Below are 24,558 nucleotides of genomic sequence, written 5' to 3' on the forward strand. Positions count from 1 at the left end.
TGGGCCCATCATTGCTTTATTTAAAAACCTCCAGCATAGCCCATATTCACCAAGGACAATATACCTTTTGAGAGAAGCTGGGTTAGTTCATGGTTTCATTAGGGAACCCAGGGGACTAGGCAATTTTGTTTGAGGTTTGTTTGCTTTCATTTAAAAGAAACCCACAAAAACTGAAAATGAAACATGGAGGCATGAATCCCCTGGGACCCCAAACTGCCAATAAAACAGGTCGCAGGGACCAACTGGAGCCAGTGGGGTTTTCACAGCAAACGAGCTGATCGATCAAATGCTGATCAGACTCAAGATTTGAGTGCTCTTCACACAACATATAGGGAGAAAGGAAAGAAGAGTTCATTCTTCCAATACCATTAAAGGATTCCAACTTTCAGACTTCCAGAGCAGCATGTTAATATTAACATTGTCTCTGTCGATCTCTGGGACATTATATGGCAATCTACATATCTGAGGAGAGCAAGTCGGTAACTGTCCAACAAAACATTGTGTTGGAAAATGCTGATTCATCAAAATTTAAACTGTCAGATTCAACAAAACAGCCAACTCATAAGAACAGCCATACTGGGCAGACCAAAGATCCATCTAGCCCAGTATCCTGTCTTCTGACAGTGGTCAATGCCAGGTGCCCCAGAGGGAATGAACAGGTAATCAAGTGATCCATTCCCTGTCACTCATTCCCAGATTCTGGCAAACAGAGGCTAGGGACACCATCCCTGCCCATCCTGGCTAATAGCCACTGATGGACCTATACTCCATGAATTTATCTAGTTCTTTTTTTAACCCTGTTATAGTCTTGACCTTCACAACATCCTCTGGCAAAGAGTTCCACAGACTGACTGCGTGTTGTCCTTTTGTTTGTTTTAAACCAGCTGCCTATTAATTTCATTTGGTGACCCCTAGTTCTTGTGTTATTAGGAGGAGTAAATAACACTTCCTTATTTACTTTCTCCATCCCAGTCATGATTTTATAGACCTCAATCATATTCCCATTAGTTGTCTCTTTTCCAAGCTGAAAAATGCCAATCTTTCCTCATATGGAAGCCGTTCCATACCCCTAAATCATTTTTGTTGCCCTTTTCTGAACCTTTTCCAATTCCAATTTATCTTTTTTGAGATGGGGCAACCACATCTGCATGCAGTATTCAAGATGTGGGCATACCATGGATTTATATAGAGACAATGATATTTTCTGTTTTATTATTAAGCCCTTTCTTAATGATTCCCAACATTCTGTTCACTTTGATTTCCACTGCACATTGAGTGGATGTTTTCAGAGAACTATCCACAATGACTCCAAGATTTCTTTCTTGAGAGGTAACAGCTAATTTAGACTCCATAATTGTATATGTATAGTTGGGATTATGTTTTCCAATGTTAATTACTTTGCATTTATCAACATTGAATCTCATCTGCCATTTTGTTGCCCAGTCACCCAGTTTTGAGAGATCCTTGTGTAGCTCTTCACAGTCTTCCTGGGACTTAACTATCTTGCGTAGTTTTGTATCCTCTGCAAATTTTGCCACCTCGCTGTTTATCCTTTTTTTCTAGATCATTTATGAATATGTTGAATAGGACTGGTCCCAGCACAGACACCTGGGGAAAACTACTATCTACCTCTCTCCATTCTGAAAACTGACCATTTATTCCTACCCTTTGTTTACTATCTTTTAACCAGTCCATGAGAGGACCTTCCCTCTTATCACATGACAGCTTACTTTGCTTAAGAGCCTTTGGTGAGGGACCTTGTCAAAGGCTTTCTAAGAAATCTAAGTATCCAATATCCTTTGGATCACCCTTGTCCACATGCTTGTTGACCCTCTTAAAGAATCCTAGCAGATTGGTGAGGCATGATTTCCCTTTACAAAAACCATGTTGACTCTTCCTCAACAAATTATGTTCATTTATATGTCTGACAATATTGTTCTTTATTATAGTTTCAACCAGTTTGCCCAATACTGAAGTCAGGTTTACCGGCCTGTAATTGCCAGGATCAATCTCTGGAGCCCTGTAAACCAGCAGACTCACCCCTGTGGCATCTCCTGCTGGTGACTTCCAGGAATTAGCTCATTCTAGCTCTGGAGCGCCTTCTGCAGGCCAGTGATCCGCCTGTCCTCTAACCCCTGTGTCCCTCCCTGGACCCAGTGACCTTTTACATGGGGTGCTGCCCCCTAGTAGTAATCCCTCTCTCTCAGGGTCTCCCCTCCCTGGGAAGCCCCTACCCTCTATCCCCACCTTGCCTCAGTATATGGCTACTGCCAGTCATTGTCTAGCCCCTGTGCCCTGGGGCATACTGCAGTGTCAGCCTACTCATCATTGGCAAGGTTGGGTTTGGACCTGCTGCCTTGGCCTACCCCTGGGCTGCCCTCTGCAACCCCTAGTACCTGTTGGCCTTATGCTAGGCCACAGCCTGGGGCTTTCCAGGCTAGAGCTCCCCAGCCCTGCTTCACTCAGGTACTCTACTCAGGTCCCTTCAGCTAAGCCCATCTCCCTTTACAGAGAGAGACTTCTGTCTGCCCCTGGCTTCTCTGCCTTTATAGGGCCAGCTGAGTCTGTTTGGGGCATGGCCCCAGCTGCAGCCACTTCCCCCAATCAGCCCAGCCTAAAAGCTGCTTTCTCCAGCCACAGCCCCGTCCCAGGGCTGTTTTTACCCCTTCAGGGCAAGAGCGGGGATCCACCCCGCTACAAGCCCTTTTTAAAAATTGGTGTCACATTAGCCACCCTCCAGTCATTTGGTACAAAAGCTGATTTCAATGATAGGTTACAGACTACAATTGGTAGTTGTGCAATTTCACATATGAGTTCCTTCAGAACTCTTGGGTGAATACCATCTGGTCCTGGTGACTTATTACTGTTTAATTTATCAATTGGTTCCCAAACCTCCTCTAGTGACACCTCAATCTGGGATAGTTCCTCAGATTTGTCACCTAAAAAGAATAAAAGTATTCCTGTCTGGAAGTATGGGATCGTTTCCCTCTGCTCCAGTTGGATGTTTTCCTTCCCTGAGACTTTCATCCTCCTTAACAGCACAGAGGCTTTCACACCAGAAAGTCTCATCTATGTACCTCTCTGTTTCCCTTAGCTCCTCCACTTCAGCCACTCTGGTCTCCAAAGTCCGTACGTGGTCTCTGAGGTCCAGGAGCTCCTTGCACTGAATGCACATCTATGCCACTTGCTGGACATCTACCTACATTATCTTTTTATTCCTGAAGTTAGTTCCTTTGTTGAAGTTTTGTTATTATCAGGGGGTGTTTTTGGCTTTAAGTTTAAAGAATGTTAAGTGTATCTAGCCCCACTCCCTCTGTAAACTCCCTGGCAAAACTCCCCTGTTGGGGGGAGGGATAGCTCGCTCAGTGGTTTGAGCATTGGCTTGCTAAACCCAGGGTTGTGAGTTCAATGCTTGAGGAGGCCACTTAGGGATCTGGGGCAAAAATTGGTCCTGCTAGTGAAGACAGGGGGCTGGACTTGGTGACCTTTCAAGGTCCCTTCCAGTTCTAGGAGATTGGTATGTCTCCAATTATTACCTATTGCCCCTTGGTTAAGGGTTGATGGGTGCTAAAGGGCTTAGAGATCAAAGCCTCGTTAAGAAGCTCTCAGCCTTGCCTAGCAGGCCACTAGGCTTAGTACACCCGGTCAGCACATGGTCCCCCAAACAAACAGACCACATGGTATATTTCAGTCAAGCAGCAAGTACACCACAAACACACACACTACATACAACAAACTTACCCCAAGGGTCACGTAATCACTCCTCCTTCACATGAAGAATTCCCTTGCAAAAATCCCCTGTTAGCTGCAGGGCCAGCTCTAGGTTTTTTGCTGCCCCAAGCAAAAAAATATTTGGCTGCCCCCTGTCCCAGCCTTGGGCTCTCCCCCCCCCCCCAAACCCCCTGCCGCCCCAGCGCTGGGTTTCCCCCTTTTCCCCTCCACCAGTGCCCTCCCCCTGCCACCCCAGCCCTAGGCTCCCCCCTTCCCCCTTCCCCCCCACCAGTGCCCTCCCGCCTCACCTCCTGCCACCCTAGCCCTGGGCTCTCCCCCCTCCACCACCTGCACCCTCCTTCCGCTGCAGCCCTGGGTCACTGGTAACTCGCTCCCAGGACGGGTCATTCAGCAGGAATTTTGGATGTGCATAAAACACAGACAGGATTGGGTTCCCATATGGTTACAGAGCTGCAGTAAAGTGGAACAATTTTCAGCTTGTGTGATTGGAGGATATCTGGATGCATATTATAAGACTGTCCTCCATAAATGAGGAAAAATTGAGGTGCCTTTATTATTCTTTTGTTCCACTCTTTCTTTCTATGGGGAATTTGCCAATGCAATATCACTGTCTTCCTTTTAAACAAAAAAAAGGCAATGGCTGTTGAAAATAGCAATTCCAGTCCTAATAACCACTGGGAAGCATTTCTTGCTCAATTTTATCCTACTTTTTCTACAGCAAGTTACAGTGGATCAGTATATTTGATTTGGGAGAAATGAAGTAACAGCTGCCCAAACTGAGCTTGAGCACTCCTGAATTTTGAGGTGTTCAAATCTGGAAGGCAGGTGCTGTGTGTGTGGTGGGGGCGCTGTGGGCTCCATGGGGGAGCACGGCAGCATGTATGCAGCAGCATGTCTGGTGCTGCACGGAACCAGAAACGCTGGTCTGAGTGGCACGGTAACGGGGGTGGGGGGTTGGAGAAGGGGTAGGGGGTTCCGGGGGGGCAGTCAAGGGACAGGGAGCAGGGGGGGTTGGATGGGGTGGAGGTTCAGGGGGGGCAGTCAGGGGCAGGGAGAAGGGGGGGTTAGATAGGTCAGGGGTTTGGGGGGGCAGTCAGGGGACAGGCAGCGGTTGGATAGGCATGGGAGTCCCAGGGGTTTGTCAGGGGACAGGCAGGGGGTGAGAGCCTATGGGGGAAGCTAGGGGGGGTGTCTCAGGAGGGGGCAGTTGGGGACAAGGAGAAGGGAGGCTTAGATAAGGGCTGGGGTCCCAAGGGGCAGTTAGGGGCAGGGGTCCCAGGAGGGGGCAATCAGGGGACAAAGGAGCAGGAGGGAGTGATCAGGGGACAGGGAGAGGGGGGTTGGATGGGTTGGGGTTTCTGTGGTGGGCAGCTGGAGGGAGTGAATGGTGGCAGGGTGGGGCTACCCTCCCCGTGGAGTGTCCTGTTTTTTGAATGTTAAAATATGGTATCCCTACCATTCATGGCACTCACAGCACGCTGCCGCATGAGGTCCCCCTCCTTCCTTTCCAGTTGGTAGTGGCCAAGGGAATGCTGGGAAATGTTGTTCTTTCCCTGCTCCAGGGCTGGCTCTATAGGCAGGGAGCTAACCAAGGAACTACAGCTCCCAGAGCCCCCTGTTGGTTCTCAGCTCCCATGCTAGATCCCTGACGCCCCTGCAAATGGGCTGCCCCAAGCAGGTGCTTGCTTTGCTGGTGCCTAGAGCTGCCCCTGGTTAGCTGCTTCTGTTTGCTAGCTCCCCTCAAAAAATCTCTGGTTGAGAAAAGGAGATTCAATGACTTGTCCAATGTCACATGGATTCAGATTGGTTCTCTCCTATCTTTGCTGTACTGAGGGCAGAAAGGGGGCAAATATGGTTGTCACCTTGGCACCTCTATAATTCTGACACAGGGTTGGGGCCTGCCAGTCTCAGGGTTGTTCTAAATAGCAGCTGTGTGTAATAGCTCCTACCTATCCTCTATCATAGAATATCAAGGTTGGAAGGGACCTTAGGAACTCATCTCATCCAACCCCCTGCTCAAAGCAGGGCCTATCCCCAGACAGATTATTGCCCCAAATGGCCTTCTCAAGGATTGAGCTTACAACCCTGGGTTTAACAGGCTAGTGCTCAAACCACTGAGCTATCCACCCCCATGCTATCAAATAGGAAGCCATTCCTACATGACAGTAAGGGTGGTATAGTAGTTAGAGCAGAGGACTGGGACTCAGGAGAGCTAGAGTGCCATCCCAGTTCTGCCACTGACTTATCACGTGTCCCCCAGCCTGCTACAGTTAGACTCGCAGAGCACCTCCCTGTCCAGCATCCTCCTCCTCGTATGGTGGATGGTCTTGTGACTTCATGGGGTCAGGGATATGCATAGAGCAGGAGGTGCAGGGAAAAGAGTAGCCAGAATATGAGGGGGAAGTTCTGGAGGAGCCGGAAAAGGGGCTGCAGCCTGCCGTACTCCAGGTAGGTGTGCTCCAGGGTATCCCTCATGCTGCAGAAAGGGCAAGTGTCAGGGGCAGGGGTGAACCACATCGGGTACGTGCCTGTGCTCACAGCTCTGTGAAGGAGCCGCCAACTGATATCCCTGGTGGGCCGTGGGACCAGGGTGGAATACAGACTTGCCCACTGGGGCTCCTCATTCTCCATCGTTGGTAGGCAGTCCTGCCACTTGGTGTTGGGGTGGGACATGATAGTAAGGAAGTGAAGTGTGTGGAGCATTCAGCTGTGTCCTAGGCATGGTTTGGAAATGGACTGGCTGCAGGTCATGCAGCCAGCTCGGGTGGTGCGGCGGGGGGGAGGGGGGAGAGAATAGCTTGGGGGGCTCACAGGGCAGGAGCCCAATGACAAGGTACAGAGGACCAAGGGTGAGGGGTGGGCAAGGAGCACCCTCCCGCAGGGCCAGCTCAAGGAAGGCCTGAGAGGTAGGCAGGTAAGGTTGCCCTCCCCTCCTGGAGTATACAGCAGGAACATGAGGGGTGGAGAGCCCCATATACTGACTCACTGCAGCAGCTGTGCAGGCAGCTCTGGTTTGGCTGTGAGTTTGCCTTACATGTAGGGCCTGATCCAAATCCAACTAAGTCAGTAGAAAGACTCGATTCCAGGGGGCTTTGGATCAGGTCTTTACCCAACTGCCTTCAAAGAAGACTCTTGATTTACACCAGTGTAACTGAGAAGAGATTCAGGCCCAATAGCTAGCAAGGCAGAGATCATTGAAGGGATTTCAGCTGGGAAATGTTTGCTAATGGAAAGGCCAATGTGAGGGGAATGGGGAGGGATAGCTCAGTGGTTTGAGTGTTGGCCTGCTAAATCCAGGGTTGTGAGTTCAATCCTTAAGGGGGCCATTTGGGGAACTGGGGTAAAAATCTGGGGATTGGTCCTGCTTTGAGCAGGGGGTTGGACTAAATGACCTCTTGAGGTCCCTTCCAACCCTAATATTCTATGAAGAAGCAGAAGAGAGGCTAGTAGCTGTGTGGCCTGTAGTTTGACCTACCTTGAAGTGATCCCTGTGGGGCTAACATTCAGCTGCCCCAGGGAATCTTGTGCTGTGGCTAGAGAGAGGACAACTGGCATTAAACTCCTTTGGTGATTTAGGGCATGTCTTCATTAGCACTAATGTAGTCATGGCACCAGCTGTAAAAAAAACACCTCCATGAGAATAGCTTCCTGCACTGGCAGTTTACAGCACTGAAACTTGCAGCACTCAGTGGGGTGTTTTTTTCACACCCCTGAATGAGAAAGTTGCAGTGCTATAAAGTGCCAGTGTTGACAAACCCTGAGAGTTCACTCTGGTATTTGCTGATGATGCTGGAACCCCTGGATGGAATTACAGCCCCATCAGTGGTTGCTGGCTATTATTGCTGTGTGTTGCTTTGACCCAGGGCATACTGCTGTCACTGACATGTCACGGCACAGCATGGTCCCTGTTTAAAGGCCTTTGACAGGGCAGGCTTGGCTGTGTCTGAGTGCACCCTGCTTGAGCCTCATGCCAGGGGACATCACCCACCTTGCTGGGACCCCACCTCCATTTCTAAGGCCCATGCTGTTGTGAGGCTGAGATCATGGGACATCGTCCAGCCTGCACCATCTGTCAGATTCACCAACTGCCCTTCACAAACTGCCCTCACCCTGTTCCCAACAACTCCTTCCTTGCCAAGTCACAAGTCCTCACTACCACTCTCATCCTCCTCAGCCAGGTCAGGCACCCACTCCTTGCCAGGCTGCAGAGACTCAGCCTTCCTGGGGATGCCATCCTATCTCTCTGACTGCTCCTTCAGCTTCTCCTATGGGGCTCTTCCTTCTCCCACCGCACTCTGTCTGATCCCTTAGGAGGGCCCTCTTTGCCTGGGCTACAGCCACTCCCTGTGCGCTGAAGACTCTACGTCTCCCACTGCAATCCAGGCACTATGAACAGCCCTGTGTCAAGAACGTACAGACAAACCCAAGTGCGCCCCAGGCAGGTGTGAACTGGAGCCATATCCGAGGGAGAACCAGTGACCAGAGCTCAGTGAGATGCTGAGAGCCCTGCACACCCTTGACTCCCATTAGCACTTCCATGGGCACGATCAGGCCCCAACACCTCAAGCCTGGCCTACACTGAGTACGTCCCTCAGATGCACAGCTCCTGCAATATACCATGTTGTGTGTGGTGCTGGCATTGACTTGGCTCTCTCCTTGGGGAAAGGCTTCCTCCCTCATTCTGCAGCAAGCTGTGTTTGCTGGAAGGCGGGTTCCAGTTTGCATCTAGTTACCTGGTTTCATGGCAAACAAACTGAGTTCAAAGCACCGCTTCCTCCCCCTCCCCTTCTCCGTTCTGTGGAGCCCGGGAGACAGGAGGTCATGCTGAGGCTCACTCTGTGCAGCACACTCAGCTTGGCTGCTCTCCTGGAATCACCAAAGGACGCCCCCCGAGGCTGATATGGTTTGTGAAAGCCGTCTGTGACTGAAAAGATGTGACAGGACATGCCACCGACAGGCAGCTCCAGGCACTTTGCCACTGCAAAGGAAAGCAGCCATTTTAAAGAAAGTCCAGGTTTGGAGGGGAAAAACAAGAGCTCTGCTGTTGGCCCGTGGGTGGAAGTGATGCCTGAAACCGTGGGTTCCTCTCTAGAGGGCTGTCTGCTGTGGCAAAGGGAGGGACTCACTGCAGGCTGGGGCACAGATCTGCCAGATCTCAGGGCATTTTAGGGGGATCACAGAGCAATCAGTGGCAGCCTGCTGTCAGTGGTTCCCTACCCCAATTCCCTGGGAAAGGCTCTCCCCGTGGCTAACAGGGCGGCAGAACCACGCGTCCCCATGACCCTGCAGAGGGCACGTCTGAAGGCCGAGGAGAAGACCCTTGACTTTGAGTTTGAGGTGGTGAATGTGCAGTTCAATGAAAAGGGCCGATATGCCCTGAGGCTGACAGTGGAAAACCCACTGCTGGAGGGGTCCGGGGCTGGGGTGCGCCTGCAGGTGAATGAGGGAGATGTCCTCTATACCAGCTCGGGGACCACTGACATCATTGAGCAAAGCAACCTCAGCGAGATCTATGCCTTTGAGAGGAGGAGGTTCCTCTTCACCTTGCCTAAAGGTAAGAGGCTGGCTGTGAGGGGCCAGGGAGGAGGGGGGGGCCACCCCTGAGTCTTTCACTGAATTCAGCGCTCACCTGCTCAGGACCGACTTAGGGACCAATTCGTCACCGATACCTGGAATCCAAGGGCTTGAGTGACTCTTGAGCTACGGCCCTTAGACTGGCATTAAGGGTTGTAGACCAAGCCTAAATCTAGGCACACTCCAATGCCACCTCTGAAGCAGCCCGTGGGCTGACTGGTCATGGAGTGTGGGTGGGCTGGGGCAGAAGGGGGCATCAGATGCAGGGGAGAATGTGATTGGGACATAAGGGGGCGTGAGACCCAGGGGAGCACAGGTCTGGGGCAGGCGGGGGTGACAGACCCAGAGGAGGGTGGGGCTGGGACAGGAGGGGGCGTCAGACCCAGGGGAGTGCAGAGATGAGGCAGGCGGGGGCGTCAGACCCATGGGAGTGCACGACTGGGGCAGGAGGGGGTGTCAGACATAGGGGGGCACAGGGCTGGGGATAGTGGAAGCGACTTTCCTGAGCTAATTCAGCCATTGAGCTCCAAACTTGGCCCCTGTAACGTCTGCTTGTGGGGTTTTGGGAGCCAGGATTCTGCAAGAATGACAAGAACCATGATGTGCGCCTCCGGATCGAGGCCCTGCGGCTCAGCGGACCCTCACTGAAGAGCAGCCTCCGGGCCGGGGAAGCCTTCTTTGCCATCTACCCTCGCACCAACCAGCCGAGGATGAACCTCTTCGCCAGGAAAGACGAGGACCTGTACCGCTACAGCGACATCATGGCACTGCTGCGGGTGGGCGAGGACGAGCTGGCAATGCATTGTGGGAGGCTGGCCTACGCCGTATCCTTCCATGAGCACCGTCTGCCTGCAAGGAAGGAGACACCAGTGTCTTCCCACCAGCTTTCACCCTGGCTATCTGCAAGAGAGGATGGGGAACAAGATGGGGTGCATACCCAAAGAGCGCCCTTCCCAGTGCCCCTCCAGTCTCTGGATGGCCCCCATCACAGCTGCCCCCATTCTACTCCAGAAGCATTGACATCATCTGCTTATCATTCGCCGCCCATCAAGCCCCGCACCCTCTCTGCTGAGGTAGGGAATGCAGAGTTGCCAAGGTGGGCAGGGAAAAGCCTGCTGTGCTGCAATAGGAAGACATGCTGGTGATACAGTCAGGAGGTGGAGGGGTGACTCAGTGGGTCAACCTTCAGGTGAAGTGCGAGATGCCAACGCTGCCACACTGAAATAGGGTTGCCAGGTGCCTGGTTTTTGACTGCAACACCCAGTCAAAAAGGAACCGTGGCGGCTCCGCAGTCGGTGGCACAGAGGAACTAAGGCAGGGTTCCTGCCTGCCCTGGTTCCATGCAGCTCCCAGAAGCAGCGGGATGTCCCTGCAGCCCCTACACGCAGGGATGGCCATGGGGGTGCCACGCACTGCCCCCACCCTGAGCGCTGGCTCCACAGCTCTCATTGGCCAAGAACTGCGGCCAATGGGAGCTGCGGGGGTGGCGCCTGCAGGCGGAGGCAGTGCGCAGAGCTTCCTGGCCCCTCCGCCTAGGAGCAGACATGCCGGCTGCTTCTGGGAGCCGCCTGAAGTGAGCGCCACCTGGCCGGAGCCTGGACCTCAACTCCCTGTCCCAGCCCTGAGCCCCCTCCCAGACCCTGAACCCCTCATTTCTGGCCCCACCCCAGAGCCCGCACCTCCTGTCAGAGACTGCACCCCACATTCCAAACCCCTCGGCTCCAGCCTGGCGCCTACTCACCCCCCATATCCCAATCCCCCAGCCTGGAACCCCCTCCTATACTCTGAACCTCTCCACCCTAGCCTGGAGCCCCCTCCTGCACCCCAAATCCCTCATCCCCAGCCCAACCCCAGAGCCTGCACCCCCAGCCGGAGCCCTCGCCCACTCCAGTACCCTGACCCCCTGACACAGCCCGGTGAAAGTGAGTGATGGTGGGGAGAGTAAGCGACGGAGGGAGGGGGATGGCGTGAGCAGGGGAGGGTCCTCGGAGAAGGGGCAGGGTGGGACCTCGGGGCAGAGGCAGGGCAAGGGTGTTCCATTTTATGCGATTACAAAGTTGGCAACCCTACAATGAAATCCCAGTAGGATCCACACAGCTTACTGTCCTTCGAAGCCTAGGGAATCTGGCACTGGTGGAACTATGTCCATGTAGCTGTGATATTGGTACAAACCCCAGTGCAGTTGCAGCTACACTGGTGCTGGTAGGCAAACCTATATAGACAGGGATGTCCTGAGTGGCTGGCCCTTTAAGAGGAGATGAGTGGGAAAATGATTGTGGTCAGATGACAGGAAGGTCATGTTACTAAGGCAAGGCCTATGGATATGTGGGAGTGTGATGGGTGAGAAGCTGGGGACCTGTAGCTGATCTGCAGTGAGGGAGTCATTGGGGTAGGGGGGGCTTTCCTGCAGGAGCTGTATTGGCTAGGCAAAGCAGGGAGTCGATTTTAACTTTAGAGTCTTTATTTTTGAATTATGTGCTGAACTTTTATGTTAACAGCCCTTCTTCAGAGCTGGGTTTTTGAGTACCTTTGTGCAGTTTATTGACCCATGTGAATCCCTGGGGAGATGGGAAAACCCTGCTGAGGGGAAACTGAGGCAGGGTGCTACAGAGCCATCCCTGGCTATGAGGGGATGTCCAGGAGGCAGGCATCGCATTAACAGGGTCTCAGATAGGTAAACCGAGATCTTTAAAGTTTGTGCCTTTCAGGGGAGCCCTTCTGGCTCCTCTTGTAAGTGTCAGGGTTTGCCCCATGTCCTTGGCCCAAATTCCTCTCCCTCTCCCCATTGTGCTGCAGCTCATTTGGTTGCCAGCGTGACCCCAGAGGTAGCCTCACTTCAGGGGAGGTTGCATGTGTTGTAGGCTATGTGGCTACCAGGCTGAAGCTGCCTGGCAAAGGCTAGCATCTTAGCTTGGAGACTGTGACTAGCCCAGCAGGAATAGACCTGACCGTGGATTTTTGAGACTGCACAAACTCAGGTCTGTGGAGGCAGAAGAGGCCAAGCCTGGGGAAAAGGGGCCCTAGCTGGTCCCAGTGGGTCTGGTTCAGCGCAGGTGGAGATTTGGAGGCAGTGTTTCTTCTCTCAGAACTAGTCTGTCCATTTTTGGTGGGGAGGCTCCATCCATTGCTAGCTGCATTGGGGATTTGGACTAGGGCCTGGGCAGCACTCTGCAGCCAAGAGCATTTCTCACCCCTGCCCATCACCACCTATCCCCCAGCCAGCACCTCACAACTTATTAGCTGCCCATTAACATCAGGAGTGAGGCTGATTCCTCTTCTGCCTCAGTGCTACCAGAGGGATGCAATCAAGACATATGCTCCCTGTGGCTGAGCCTTAAACCTATCGTAATCTCCCTGTAGAAACATTTCTTCTTGCAGCTGGAAGGTTTAGCTTGTTCTCCCTCCAGGCCTTTAGTCTGCTGGATCTAGCTATCCCATGTCTGATTGTACTAGGCTTGGCAGGTGGTGTGTCCTGTAAAGCCTCCCCTTAAGGGGTACAGATGTAGGCATAGTTTGACTTCTATATTTGGGGTGGGGGGTGGATCTGATCAAGTCAATGGGGCCACGCATGGGGGGGGGGCAAATTCTGTGCCAGCCCACAGGAGCACCATTTCAGATTTATCAGCAGGGGGCCCAGCTTTAATTGTGATTCCAGGGGCTACTTAGGCAACTGAAAACGCTAACATTTTTTTGCAGATAATAACTTAGAAATTATCTGACAGGAGCACTGTATCTAATTCCTATATCAATAAAGAAAATTAAATAAATATTAGACCCACTCAGCTCTAATACTAACATGTTCTGACATCTTGTGGCAAGTCACTTAAGGGACACTGGTTAGGTTTAAAATTGTAATGTATATTCTTACTCAGATACGCTTACTGAAGTCAGAAGGGACCATTGTGATTATCTAGTCTGACCTCCTGAACATTGCAGGCCATAGAACCTCACCCATCCACTCCTGTAATAGACCCCTAACTTCTGCCTGAGTTACTGAAGTCCTGAAATCATGGTTTAAAGAGAATTCACCATTTACACTACTTTAAACCTGAAAGTGACCCATGCTCCATGCTGCAGAAGAAGCAAAAAATCACCAGGGTCTCCTCTCATAAGGTAGGTTTTCCATTCCTCAGATCATCCTAATAGCCTTCTCTGCATCATGGGAGACCAGAATTGCACACAGTACTGCTACAAACTAGGTACCGAATGGCTGGGCAGCAGTTCTACAGAAAAGGACCTAGGGGTTACGGTGGACGAAAAGCTGAATATGAGTCAACAGTGTGCCCTTGTTGCCAAGAAGGCTAATGGCATTTTGGGTTGTATAAGTAGGGGCATTTCCAGCAGATTGAGGGATGTGATCATTCCCCTCTACTCAGCACTGGTGAGGCCTCATTTGGACTACTGTGTCCAGTTTTGGGCCCCACACTACAAGAAGGATGTGGATAAATTGGAAAGAGTCCAGCGGAGGGCAACAAAAATGATTAGGGGGCTGGAACACATGACTTATGAGGAGAGGCTGAGGGAACTGGGATTGTTTAGCCTGCAGAAGAGAAGAATGAGGGGGGATTTGATAGTTGCTTTCAACTACCTGAAAGGGGGTTCCAAAGAGGATGGATCTAGACTGTTCTCAGTGGTAGAAGATGACAGAACAAGGAGTAATGGTCTCAAGTTGCAGAGGGGGAGGTTTAGGTTGGATATTAGGAAAAACTTTTTCACTAGTAGGGTGGTGAAGAACTGGAATGGGTTACCTAGGGAGGTGGTGGAATCTCCTTCCTTGGAGGTTTTTAAGGTCAGGCTTGACAAAGCCCTGGCTGGGATGATTTAGTTGGGTTTGGTCCTGCTTTGAGCAGGGGGTTGGACTAGATGACCTCCTGAGGTCCCTTCCAACCCTTAGATTCTATGATTCTATGATACTCCAGATGAGGTCTCACCAGGGTCCTGTACTAACACTTTCCTGTCTCTACTGGAAATACCTCACCTGATGCACCCCAGGATTGTGTTAGCCTTTTTCGTGGCCTCACATTTCCGGCTCATAGTCATCCTGTGATCAACAAATACACCCAGGTCTTTCTCCTCCTCTGTCACTTCCAACTGATAAGTCCTCAGCTTATAACAAAAATTCTTCTTGTTTGTGCCTAAATGCATGACCTTGCCCTTTGCACTATTAAATATCATCCCATTTCTATTACTCCAGCAAGGTCATCCAGATCTTCTTGTATGATATCCCAGTCCTCTGTATTGGCAATACCTCCCAACTTTGTGTCATCTGCAAATTTTATTAGCACAGTCCCACTTTTTGTGCCAAGATCAGTAATAAAAAATGTTAAATAAGATTTGTCCCAAGACTGATCCTGGAGGAACTCCACTTGTAACCTCCCTTTAGAATGACAGTTCACCTTTCAGTATGACCCAATGTAGTCACCCCTTCAACCAGTTCCTTATCCACCTTTCAGTTCTCATATTAATCCCCATCTTCTCTAATTTAAGTAATAATTTCTCATGTGGAACTATATCAAATGCCTTACTGACATCCAGGTAGATTAGATCTACTGCATCTCCTTTATCTAAAAAATCAGTTATCTTCTCAAAAAATATATAGTAGTAACGTGGTTACTACCTCTTGAATCCAGCAATTGAAATAATTGTAGAAAAATCTACAATTACTTTCTATCATTTATGGTACTTACTTTTTGCAGTTGACCAAGCTTGGAACAGATCATTTAACTTTAGGAAACATCTTAACAGCCCTCTCTTATCTTAATCACCTGTTAATCACTCTGTTTATAAGCAAAGTTCTGACTCCCTGCCTCAGGGGCCTAAGCTGGGAGAACTCTCCTATCTCCTCTACAGAACTCATTACATTGCACACTCAGGCTGCCTGCCTGCCTGAAGCTTGCTGTTTGGGGGATGCAATGCCCCTCCCTGTCCCTCCAAACTCCATCCATGGGTACAGAGTCTGGGCATGATCCAGAGCCTGGAGGAGGTGATGCCTTCCTCTAGATCCTGAGGAGATGAGCTGCTGTGTGGACAGCTGCCTCTTCACGTGGCTTTCCTGGCAGCATGGCTCCAGCTGGAACCATGCTCTTATTGGCAGGATGTATTTGTAACTGTGCAGCAGAGGCCTCAGATGGGTCCCAGAAGGAGGCAGAGTTGTATTGGCGCCCGACCTGATCACCACATGGCAACCCAGTGGGTCTGAATGAGACAGTGCCATGGAGGATGGCCAGTTCCCTAGCTCTTCCAGCTCTCACTAAACCCCATGGAGCCTGACCCTGCTTGGAGGGGTTTCTGTGGTGTCCCAGGGAAAGGTGCCACAGAGGTGGTATTCTACCCTGTGGAGCCCAGGCCAGAGAGGAACCCCTCCACCACCTTGGCAGAGAGGGGTGGTCTGGTGCATTTTGGGTAAGAGCAGGTCTGATTTGGGAGACTATGAGGCTACTGGGGACTGGAAGGGAGCAGACAGGCCAAGATGTGCTGAATTTCTGACAACACCTCAGCCTGTATCATGGCTGGCTCCCTCTGAAATATTGCTTGTGGTCTTCTTTTTAGCAGGTGACTGAGCTGCCTGGTGAGCCTGACCAAAGAGCCTTCCCAGAGCTAAGGAATGACTCTGCAGATGAAGTGCACTCCTCCTTCTCTCCCCCTTCCTCACCAGCTGTGCCAAGGGGATTGCTGAGCAGTGCCAGTTTCCACCTCTCTTCACCAGGACACAGCCCCGAGCTGGGATCCCAGGACCCCTTCACTGGGTTGCAGGTAAGTGAAGGCACCATGGGGATTGCCTCAGTGTCTCATCCTCTGGATGGGAGGCTCTGGCAGGAGATGGTGTTCTTTGCTGGAGACTTGCTGGGGAAATGAAGTGTCATGCCATTTTCTGGGCTGCTTTGGTTGGGGGTTCCAAGTTATCTAGACTGGAACTGGACCAGGTCTATTTAGACTATCCTATCCAGTCCATCCCTCAGGCTCTGAGTGAGGATGCCCCAGGCCATGTATTATCCAGTGCTTTTTGATGACTGGTTTAAAATAACCCATGGGTCTGGGCTTCCGTCACCCCCTTGTGAGATCCTTCCAGTCTCCTGGGCCTGCATTACAGGAAATGCTTACCCAGGCTACATGTAGCTAACCTGAAGTCAATGGAGTTCTTTCAGAATGAATTTGACCAGTTTGACTCTTCATATCTTGTCCTAGCCAAGTCCCGCCAGCCACCTGGTCATTGCATTGCCTCCCTCCTGCCATATGGTGCTCCAGTGAGGTTGAGAGAGAGAGAAAAAATGGAGCCTTGGAACCACAAGTTCTGAATCCAGTGTGGGAAGCAAGCCAAAGCATGCCAGCTGATTCATTCCTGCTGCCTGGTGATTCACTTATGAGGAGAGGCCAGGGGGAATTGCTCAGGCTCTTGCTAATCTTCCTGTTCTCGGTTCTCTGTTCCTACACTCTGTCCAGGCTACACTAGTGTGTGAGAAGTTCACAGACACTAGCGAATTTATCCTCCCAGCCCCTCTGGGAGGTAGAGGTGACTGAAGCCTTTGATCCTGCCTTTGTATTGTTGGTAGCTGGCGCAGCATTAATATATGGAGCTGCGGCTGCTGACTGAGCAGATTCCAGGAAGGCGAGCTCCCAGGAGCCGATGACCTCACTCTGCAAAAACTGCAGTCAGTGGGGTTTGTGGTTCCAGTGCTTAGAGAGTGGCTGGACTGTACTGTACTGGAGGAGGGGGAGGGAGCATGTCCCTGACTGCATATGGATGAACATACTGGTCAGGCCACACCGAGCTCTTACCCGTTCCATCCAGGTGGTGCTGCTTTGGAACCAAGCTCAGAAGGAGGCCTCACCTTCTGTTCTCAAGGAGGCGTTGCATGGTGGTTGCAGTTTGGATCATCATCAGGGAATGAACTGGGCAACTCTGGGGTAAAAGCACGAGCCCCTGTGTCTTAGGCTGAAGGACTAAAGCCCAGCTTCTCCTAGGTATTTAGTGCCCAAGGGAGTTAAGTGCTTAAGGATCTGGGTCTAACCCCCTCTAGCTGGGGGCTGTAGCAGAATTATATCTTCTTTGGATCAGACTGAGAGGGGGGCTCATGATGATACCTCATGCACAGGGGTTATAATCACCTAGCCCATGACATGCCCAGTGCACAGGCCTTGAGCATCCCCTCCCCTGATATACAGGAGAATCCACACCATTCCCACCCCATCTAGGATATCCTAGGATATCTAGGATTTCACCTGATAGGACCAGCTTTGTCGTCATGCTGGGGGGTGGGGAGGAGAGGAGGATTATTTTTGTTAAGAAACCACAGGTTTGGGAGATGTTTTCACCCTTTCCCATGATCATTGTGACCCCAGGTGCCAGAGAATGAAACTGACTAAAAGCAAAAGTGAAACTGATCAGTTTGTTTTCACTGCCCAGATGTGGAAGAAACAACCTGCATGAAGTGGTGGATGAATGTTTTAAACATTGACTCAGTTTCTCTAATCTCAGGAGTTATAGTTGCAGAATCAGGGAGACACCTAATCAGTGTTGCCAACTCAGGCAATATTGAGTGGGTTGCTTAAAGCCTCAGCTCCTTGAGACCTGTGATTATGGGAGGATTTCAGTTGTTGTTTTCTTTAAAGTAAGCTTCTCTCAGGGAGAGAAGCTGGAAAATGAGACTCCTAAAGTTTCGAACTAAAAAGCAAAAAACCAGGGTAAACATGTATTACTTTTATAACATCTCATGATTTTGGGAGCCTGACTTGTGACTTTGGAAGTGCTTTGGGGTGGCAATACCACATCTTTATTTTATTGCATCATTATTACTTGTATTAAGGCCCCAGTCAGGAATCAGGGCCCCAGAGTGCTATGCAAACATGTCATAAATTGACAGCCCCAACTCTGCTGTCCTCTGTGTCTTTTTTGTTTTGTTTTGTTTTATTAATGATAATAAGCACCAGGCAGAGTCTTTGGGCCTGAGTCTCATTTACACATGGTTCTCCCTTACACTGATCTGGTTATGTAAAGGGGCCTCGTAGTGGGGTAAATATAATTTAGGCTCAGAGGGTTGCAAAGGGGCTGTCGTGAACATGTGAACCTTCGTCTTTCTTAATCCTTGTTGCATAGAGAAACCAACAGTTCCTTTTCACTGGCACTAGCGAAGCCCTAGGCTTTATGGGCCAGATCCTGTGAGGTGCTGAGCACCGTGTCCCATTGAAGACCAGGAGAGTGGAAGGTGCTGAGCATCTTGGAGGAAGCCTTCAGTATCTTGAGGCAAGAGCTCATCAGCATGCAGCCAGCATGGCTGAAAGTAGAGACATTTGTTAATGGCAACAAGGGAAGGAGCCTCTCCCCTTCCCATAATAAGCAGAACATTCACTAGGAGGAGAGGATTATTGGTGAGCCTGGATTCAGTTTGCCAAGCAAATGTGTAGGTGCAAGCCCTTTGGAACAGGGGGCGAAGGAAATCGATAGTAATCAGTGCGAGCTGGAGTGATTGCAAGGTAAAGTTAAGGTAGCAGCCTCAGCATGAGCTGGGGGTGGCAGAGGAGGCATTAGCAAATGCAATTTATAACCTCAGCTCCCAGGTCCCCAGGGGGAACATGACAAGCTAACACAGCAATAAATCGTGCTGCGCTGATGTCACTCTGGTATGACTTTATTTAAAAATTGAAAACCAGGAAGGAGGCAAGTGTTAACTCTGCATTCTCCTGGTTAAGGGGGAGATTAATGCATCTGTGTGCTCTGGTGATGGAAGATCCAATGGTGACTGAATGTTTCTGCTGCTTTGTGTGAGGAAGAAAACCCACTTATTTGTATATTTGTGATCAATACATTACCTGGCATCTAGGGCTGGATCCTTGGCTCCTAGGCTCCTGCACCTAGAGGACTGCCTGAAGATTCCCCTGAAGCAGAGGAAACTTTGAGGGTGTGTGGGGAGTGCAGCTGGCCTACCTAGCTCAGTGGCATACACAGCTCACTCCCTTTGCAAGCCAAGGAGCATATCACATGCAGAGGGAGGAATGCAGTTATAGAATCATAGAATATCAGGGTTGGAAGGGACCTCAGGAGGTCATCTAGTCCAACCCCCTACTCAAAGCAGGACCAATCCCCAGGCAGATTGTTACCCCAGTTCCCTAGAGGGCTCCCTCAGGGATTCAGCTCACAACCCTGGGTTTAGCGGTCCAATGCTCAAACCACTGAGCTATCCCTCCCCGCCACCAACTATAGTACACCTATCATGGAACAGTTCATATGGGACTATGGCCAGCATAAAGACTAAAGGCTGCTTTTAGTTACACCTGGAACTATTTTGGCTCCTAGCATACCCCTGGGTCTGCTTAAAGTCACCTTTCCCCTCCCACTCTTCAGCTTAGTCACAGTGCAACTATGGAGTCTGTCCCTGCTGTACCTGGCAACATACAAAAGCCACACCAGCAGAGGACATGTTACTGGAACATGCTGTACATTACAGAACTGACCAGCTCTGCAATGTACTGTCATGTAGCTATTATAGTTAAGATTTCAAACAAGTCTAATGCCACTTGGGAACCTCCTGGTTTTCCCTGTGAGAGGCAGGATGGATCATGATTATCGTATTGGCCAGAGACCTGGCTGCAAGTACTTGCTCTTCTACCATGGATTTCCTGTTTGACATGGAAAGTCAGTGCATCTATCTGTGCTTTAGTTCCCCATCTGCACAATGGAGATAATAGGCGTGGGGTGGGGTTGTGAGGTTAGGTACTTTAGAGTCTGAGGTGCTCACATACTATGGTAATGTGGGCTATATAGGTATTTAAGATAGACAAACTGTGCTGCACATCTCAGCAATAACAGGGTTAGAACTCATTCTCATGCTCCATGTGTGCCTGGCATGTGAGCTAAAGGGGACTTGCTGTTAGCACTATAGAGTCTATGATACACACTCTCAAGACAGGAAGTTTGCTAGAAACCAATGGCTTGCTGTTTGATGTCTGTGCAGTGCCTAGTGCACATGGGGGTGTTTCGTTAATAATAACACTTAGAACACAAGCACAAGGCCAGGCTGTCAGTGTGCCTTACACTTACCTTTTTGCACCAGTTATTTCATTAGAGGATTGGGCCAAAAGAAATATGATGAGGTTCAACAAGGACAAGTGCAGAGTCCTGCATTTAGGACGGAAGAATCCCATGCACTGCTATAGACTAGGGACCGAATGGCTGGGCAGCAGTTCTGCAGAAAGGGACCTAGGGGTTACAGTGGACGAAAAGCTGAATATGAGTCAACAGTGTGCCCTTGTTGCCAAGAAGGCTAATGGCATTTTGGGCTGTATAAGTAGGGGCATTTCCAGCAGATTGAGGGATGTGATCATTCCCCTCTATTCAGCACTGGTGAGGCCTCATTTGGAGTACTGTGTCCAGTTTTGGGCCCCACACTACAAGAGGGATGTGAATATATTGGAGAGAGTCCAGCGGAGGGCAACAAAAATGATTAGGGGGCTGGAGCACATGACTTACGAGGAGAGGCTGAGGGAACTGAGATTGTTTAGCCTGCAGAAGAGAAGAATAAGGGGGGATTTGATAGCTGCTTTCAACTACCTGAAAGGGGGTTCCAAAGACTGTTCTCAGTGGTAGAAGATGACAGAACAAGGAGTAATGGTCTCAAGTTGCAGAGGGGGAGGTTTAGGTTGGACATTAGGAAAAACTTTTTTACTAGTAGGGTGGTGAAGCACTGGAATGGGTTACCTAGGTAGGTGGTGGAATCTCCTTCCTTAGAGGTTTTTAAGGTCAGGCTTGACAAAGCCCTGGCTGGGATGATTTAGTTGGGTTTGGTCCTGCTTTGAGCAGGGGGTTGGACTAGATGACCTCCTGAGGTCCCTTCCAACCCTGAGATTCTATGATTCTATGATCCCCACTGCTGCTTGGCTCCCACCATACACCCTCCCTCACAGTCAGGACAGCATCTAGTCCTGTGCCAGCACTGAACTGCAGATCGCTGCACTGGCAGTCATCACCATAGTCTCCTCCCCTTGCTCTCCTCTCATGGCTTTTCCCCTGCATTAGCTGTCCAATTGTATGCAATTCTGTACATCATAGGGCTGGCTCCATCCATGGCATAAACCATCAGAGGCCTATGGTAGTCGATGGAGCCACACCAATTTACATCAGCTGAAGATCTGGCTCCATGTTCTTTACTACACTGAACAACTGCCGTTCATGGATCTCCTTCTCCTCTCTTCCCTTTCTGTCTCTGCTTCCCTTCCCTGCCTTTCTCCCCCACCCCCAACCTGGCCCTGCTCCTCCTATCCGGCCCCTGCCAATGAGGCCCCACCAAGGCCACTGGTTTTGCTGAAGTGACCCCGTCATGTTAGGATTATCCATAACCCCCCCTTGGAAGTGCTGGATGGGCAGGGATGATTGCTGAGAATATGCAGGCTTTGGCCAGAGGCTGATGGAAGGAACCTAAGGGAATTCCCAGCAGAGAAACCCCACGGCCTCCTAACACAGAGACTAGGGAACTTGTTTAATAGACCACAGTTTTGTTGCCATGTTTCTCAAGTATCGTTAAATCAGTGTATAGCATCCCCTTTGCCTGAGTAGAATATGCAGCGCACCTAGGCAATTCTATTATTTCTTTGGCCAGGAGATCTGGTCTCCAGCTTATTGGGCTCTGATCAATCATGCACGCCCAATGGCTTCAATGGAAGCAGGAATGGGCCCTTGATTGCTGCTGAGTACCATTGGATGTCACTCCATGTGCATCACCGATTGGCTAAGTAAACCTCTGTTGCATTCTACTTGTTTTCCTTAGTGGGGGTTAAAGCTTCAGCTTGGAGACCTGGACTCCAATGTGGCCTGGGTCACAAGTGAAATGAATTTGATGGTCTCAGCCTAAGCCCTATACTAGGGATCACAATTCTGCATAGTTGGCAGTCTCTGCTCACAACACGGCTAGGAGCAGGATAGCAAGGGGTTGTGGCAGGTCAGGATTAGTTTGGCTAGAACTGGCAAGGGAGCTTGTACAGTACCTATGCACATCGACTTCAACAGGCTTTGGATCAGGCCCATTATGCCTTGCCCTAGAGCTAACAGAGCCTTCCTTTCAGGCCTTCTGAATCTTGCTGCAATGGGGGTTAGTGCTAGTTCCTGTCTGAAATGTGTGGGAGGAGGTGGGGTGCACACAAACCACAGGGTTGGCACTCTGGTTTTGCTTTCACAGAGGCAGCGGAGCTCATGCAATTTCAATATGATCGTCTTGTTTGAGCTGGAGGTAATTAAAACTGGGTTGGATGCAACTGGGGGATATACAGTAAGGGACAATACTGCATTAGCTGGGTGAAAACAGCCAAGATGCTTTGCCATGGTGGCAATGGGGCCTAGTAGACCTGAGTTCTAGTCCCAGCTCTGCTACTGACTGTGTGTGTGGCCTTAGGCACGTCACTTCACCCTTCTGTGCCTCAGTTTCCACATCGGTACAAATAATAATACCCAGCCCTTATATAGCATTCTTCATTAGTAGAGCTACTGAGATCAGTGGAAATAAGGCTAATAGAGGTCAGTGGATGAGAAGGGCTGACTATTATCATTAAGCTGATCTGTTTCATCTTGAGTCTCTCTGATCCTCCTTTCCCACTGACAGTAAATTCTGTACATTGTGTGGCATAGGGACTCAGCTGGGTTAATGCTGGGTGCTGGCAAAAGGCAGACTCTCAGTGACTGAGCGAGGCTTTGCCTCCTCCATGGGACAGAGATGGACAAAGCTCAGCAGAGTCAGGCTGGTGGCAGTGATTGATGGAGAGTTTATGGGCACAGCTCTACCAGCAATAATCTAATTCCTAAGCAGTGCAGGATGGGTCAACTGTGCGGTGAATGGGTCCATAGCTCAGTGAACGATAGGTGACTAGATCCATGCCGGAGCAAAGCAGAGGGAATTAGCGATACGGTGCATACATGGATTCATTGGAGAGCCTGGTCTGGCAGTGCAATTTACATTAGGAGACTCCTATTGCTCTCTAGCCTCCATGCTCTGTCTGCCTCATCGGAGGGCTACGCTGCATTGCCCAGATCTACAAATGTCTGGGCTGGGCTGTGACTTTGCACAGCCCTTGGCTTCTGCACAGAGCACATCTCTCATTAGCTGAGGGGCTGGCTGGGCATGCGAAGAAGAGGGTGATTATTCAGGTCTGTGGTAGACAAGGGATAATAGCTAGGAAACAGAGATCCGCTAGGAAGGCCAAGCTAGGGATAAAGATTTTTGTGTTCTGCAGCAGCCTGTGTGTAATATATTTCTAGGCACAGGCAGGGAGGCTCTGCTGGCTATGCAAGTGCCTCTCATGTATTCCAGGGCAAGCTGATGGTAATGATTTCAATATCTATTTGTAATCATATCAGTGAGCGTTAGGATCTGCATGTAAACTCTGCTGCTTAGTTCAGTGCTTGGCAAAGAGGCTTCCAACCCCCTCCAACAGAGCTTTGTGTCTGAGGAGTTGTACTGACAAGCCCTGGGTCTCTTTGGAGCCACCTAAGGAAAGAAGAGGGTGGGGGCAAGGAGTCACAGTGTAACAAATTCAGATGCTGTGGATGAAATCACTTCATCACGCTGTCCCTGATTTTCCCCATCTGGGAAAAAGAACACCTCCTTTATCTAGTCTACTTGGCTTTTAAACTCTTTGGGGCAGGCACCATCTCTTACTGTGTCTGTATGGTGCCTAGCTCAGTGGGCCTGTGACGGAGTATATCATACCCTGTAAAGCCCTCCGGGAGGCCCTGCAATCCTACCACACCCACCCCAGAAAAAAGGCAGTAGAGTGGAGTCCTTCAAGTCTCCTAGAAGGCTCCTATAAAAGGAGTTGTAGGGTCTGGACAGCTCATTTGCTGGCTGGAGCCAGAGGAGGAAGGATGCTGTTCCTGGCTGGCTGAGGAAGCTGCAGCAGCTGGACAGAGCAGACACTGGCTGGGACTCCCACGGCTGGGAGACTCCACAGGGACAGAGACTGCAGAGAAACCCTGCCTAAGCTGGGATGGGACTGTGAAGCTCTCCAGGCCTGGGAGAGAGAGGCTTGACAAGAAGGGCCAGAGACTGTTATATGCTCACCACATGAAGGGGCCTGAGAGAACAGGGCAGAGACTGTTACAGACTCTCTAGGCAAGGAGGCTGGGGGTGACAGGCTGAGGACCCAAGAAGCCGACAGGACAGAGTGGGAAGCAGCTCAGGGAATTCAGCAACAGACACTAGTGAAGGAAGCCACAGGTGGCTGCTAGTCATAGGGCCCCTGGGTTGGAACCCAGAGTAGTGAGCAGGCCCG

General features: G+C 50.5%; 1 protein-coding gene across 1 annotated transcript; it reads left to right on the top strand.

Moving 5' to 3' along the window:
- The first annotated feature begins 9,009 nt into the window (after nucleotides 1-9,009).
- On the top strand, nucleotides 9,010-16,694 carry LOC123344097 (coiled-coil domain-containing protein 33-like). Its single transcript, XM_044979887.1, has 4 exons — nucleotides 9,010-9,286; nucleotides 9,880-10,379; nucleotides 15,856-16,059; nucleotides 16,492-16,694. Exons 1-4 carry the CDS (start codon nucleotides 9,010-9,012, stop codon nucleotides 16,552-16,554), a joined length of 1,044 nt encoding a protein of 347 aa, XP_044835822.1. The 3' UTR covers nucleotides 16,555-16,694.
- Nucleotides 16,695-24,558: the final 7,864 nt, after the last annotated feature.

This window comes from Mauremys mutica, chromosome 11 (assembly GCF_020497125.1).
Source record: "Mauremys mutica isolate MM-2020 ecotype Southern chromosome 11, ASM2049712v1, whole genome shotgun sequence".
Classification (NCBI taxonomy): Eukaryota; Metazoa; Chordata; order Testudines; family Geoemydidae; genus Mauremys; species Mauremys mutica.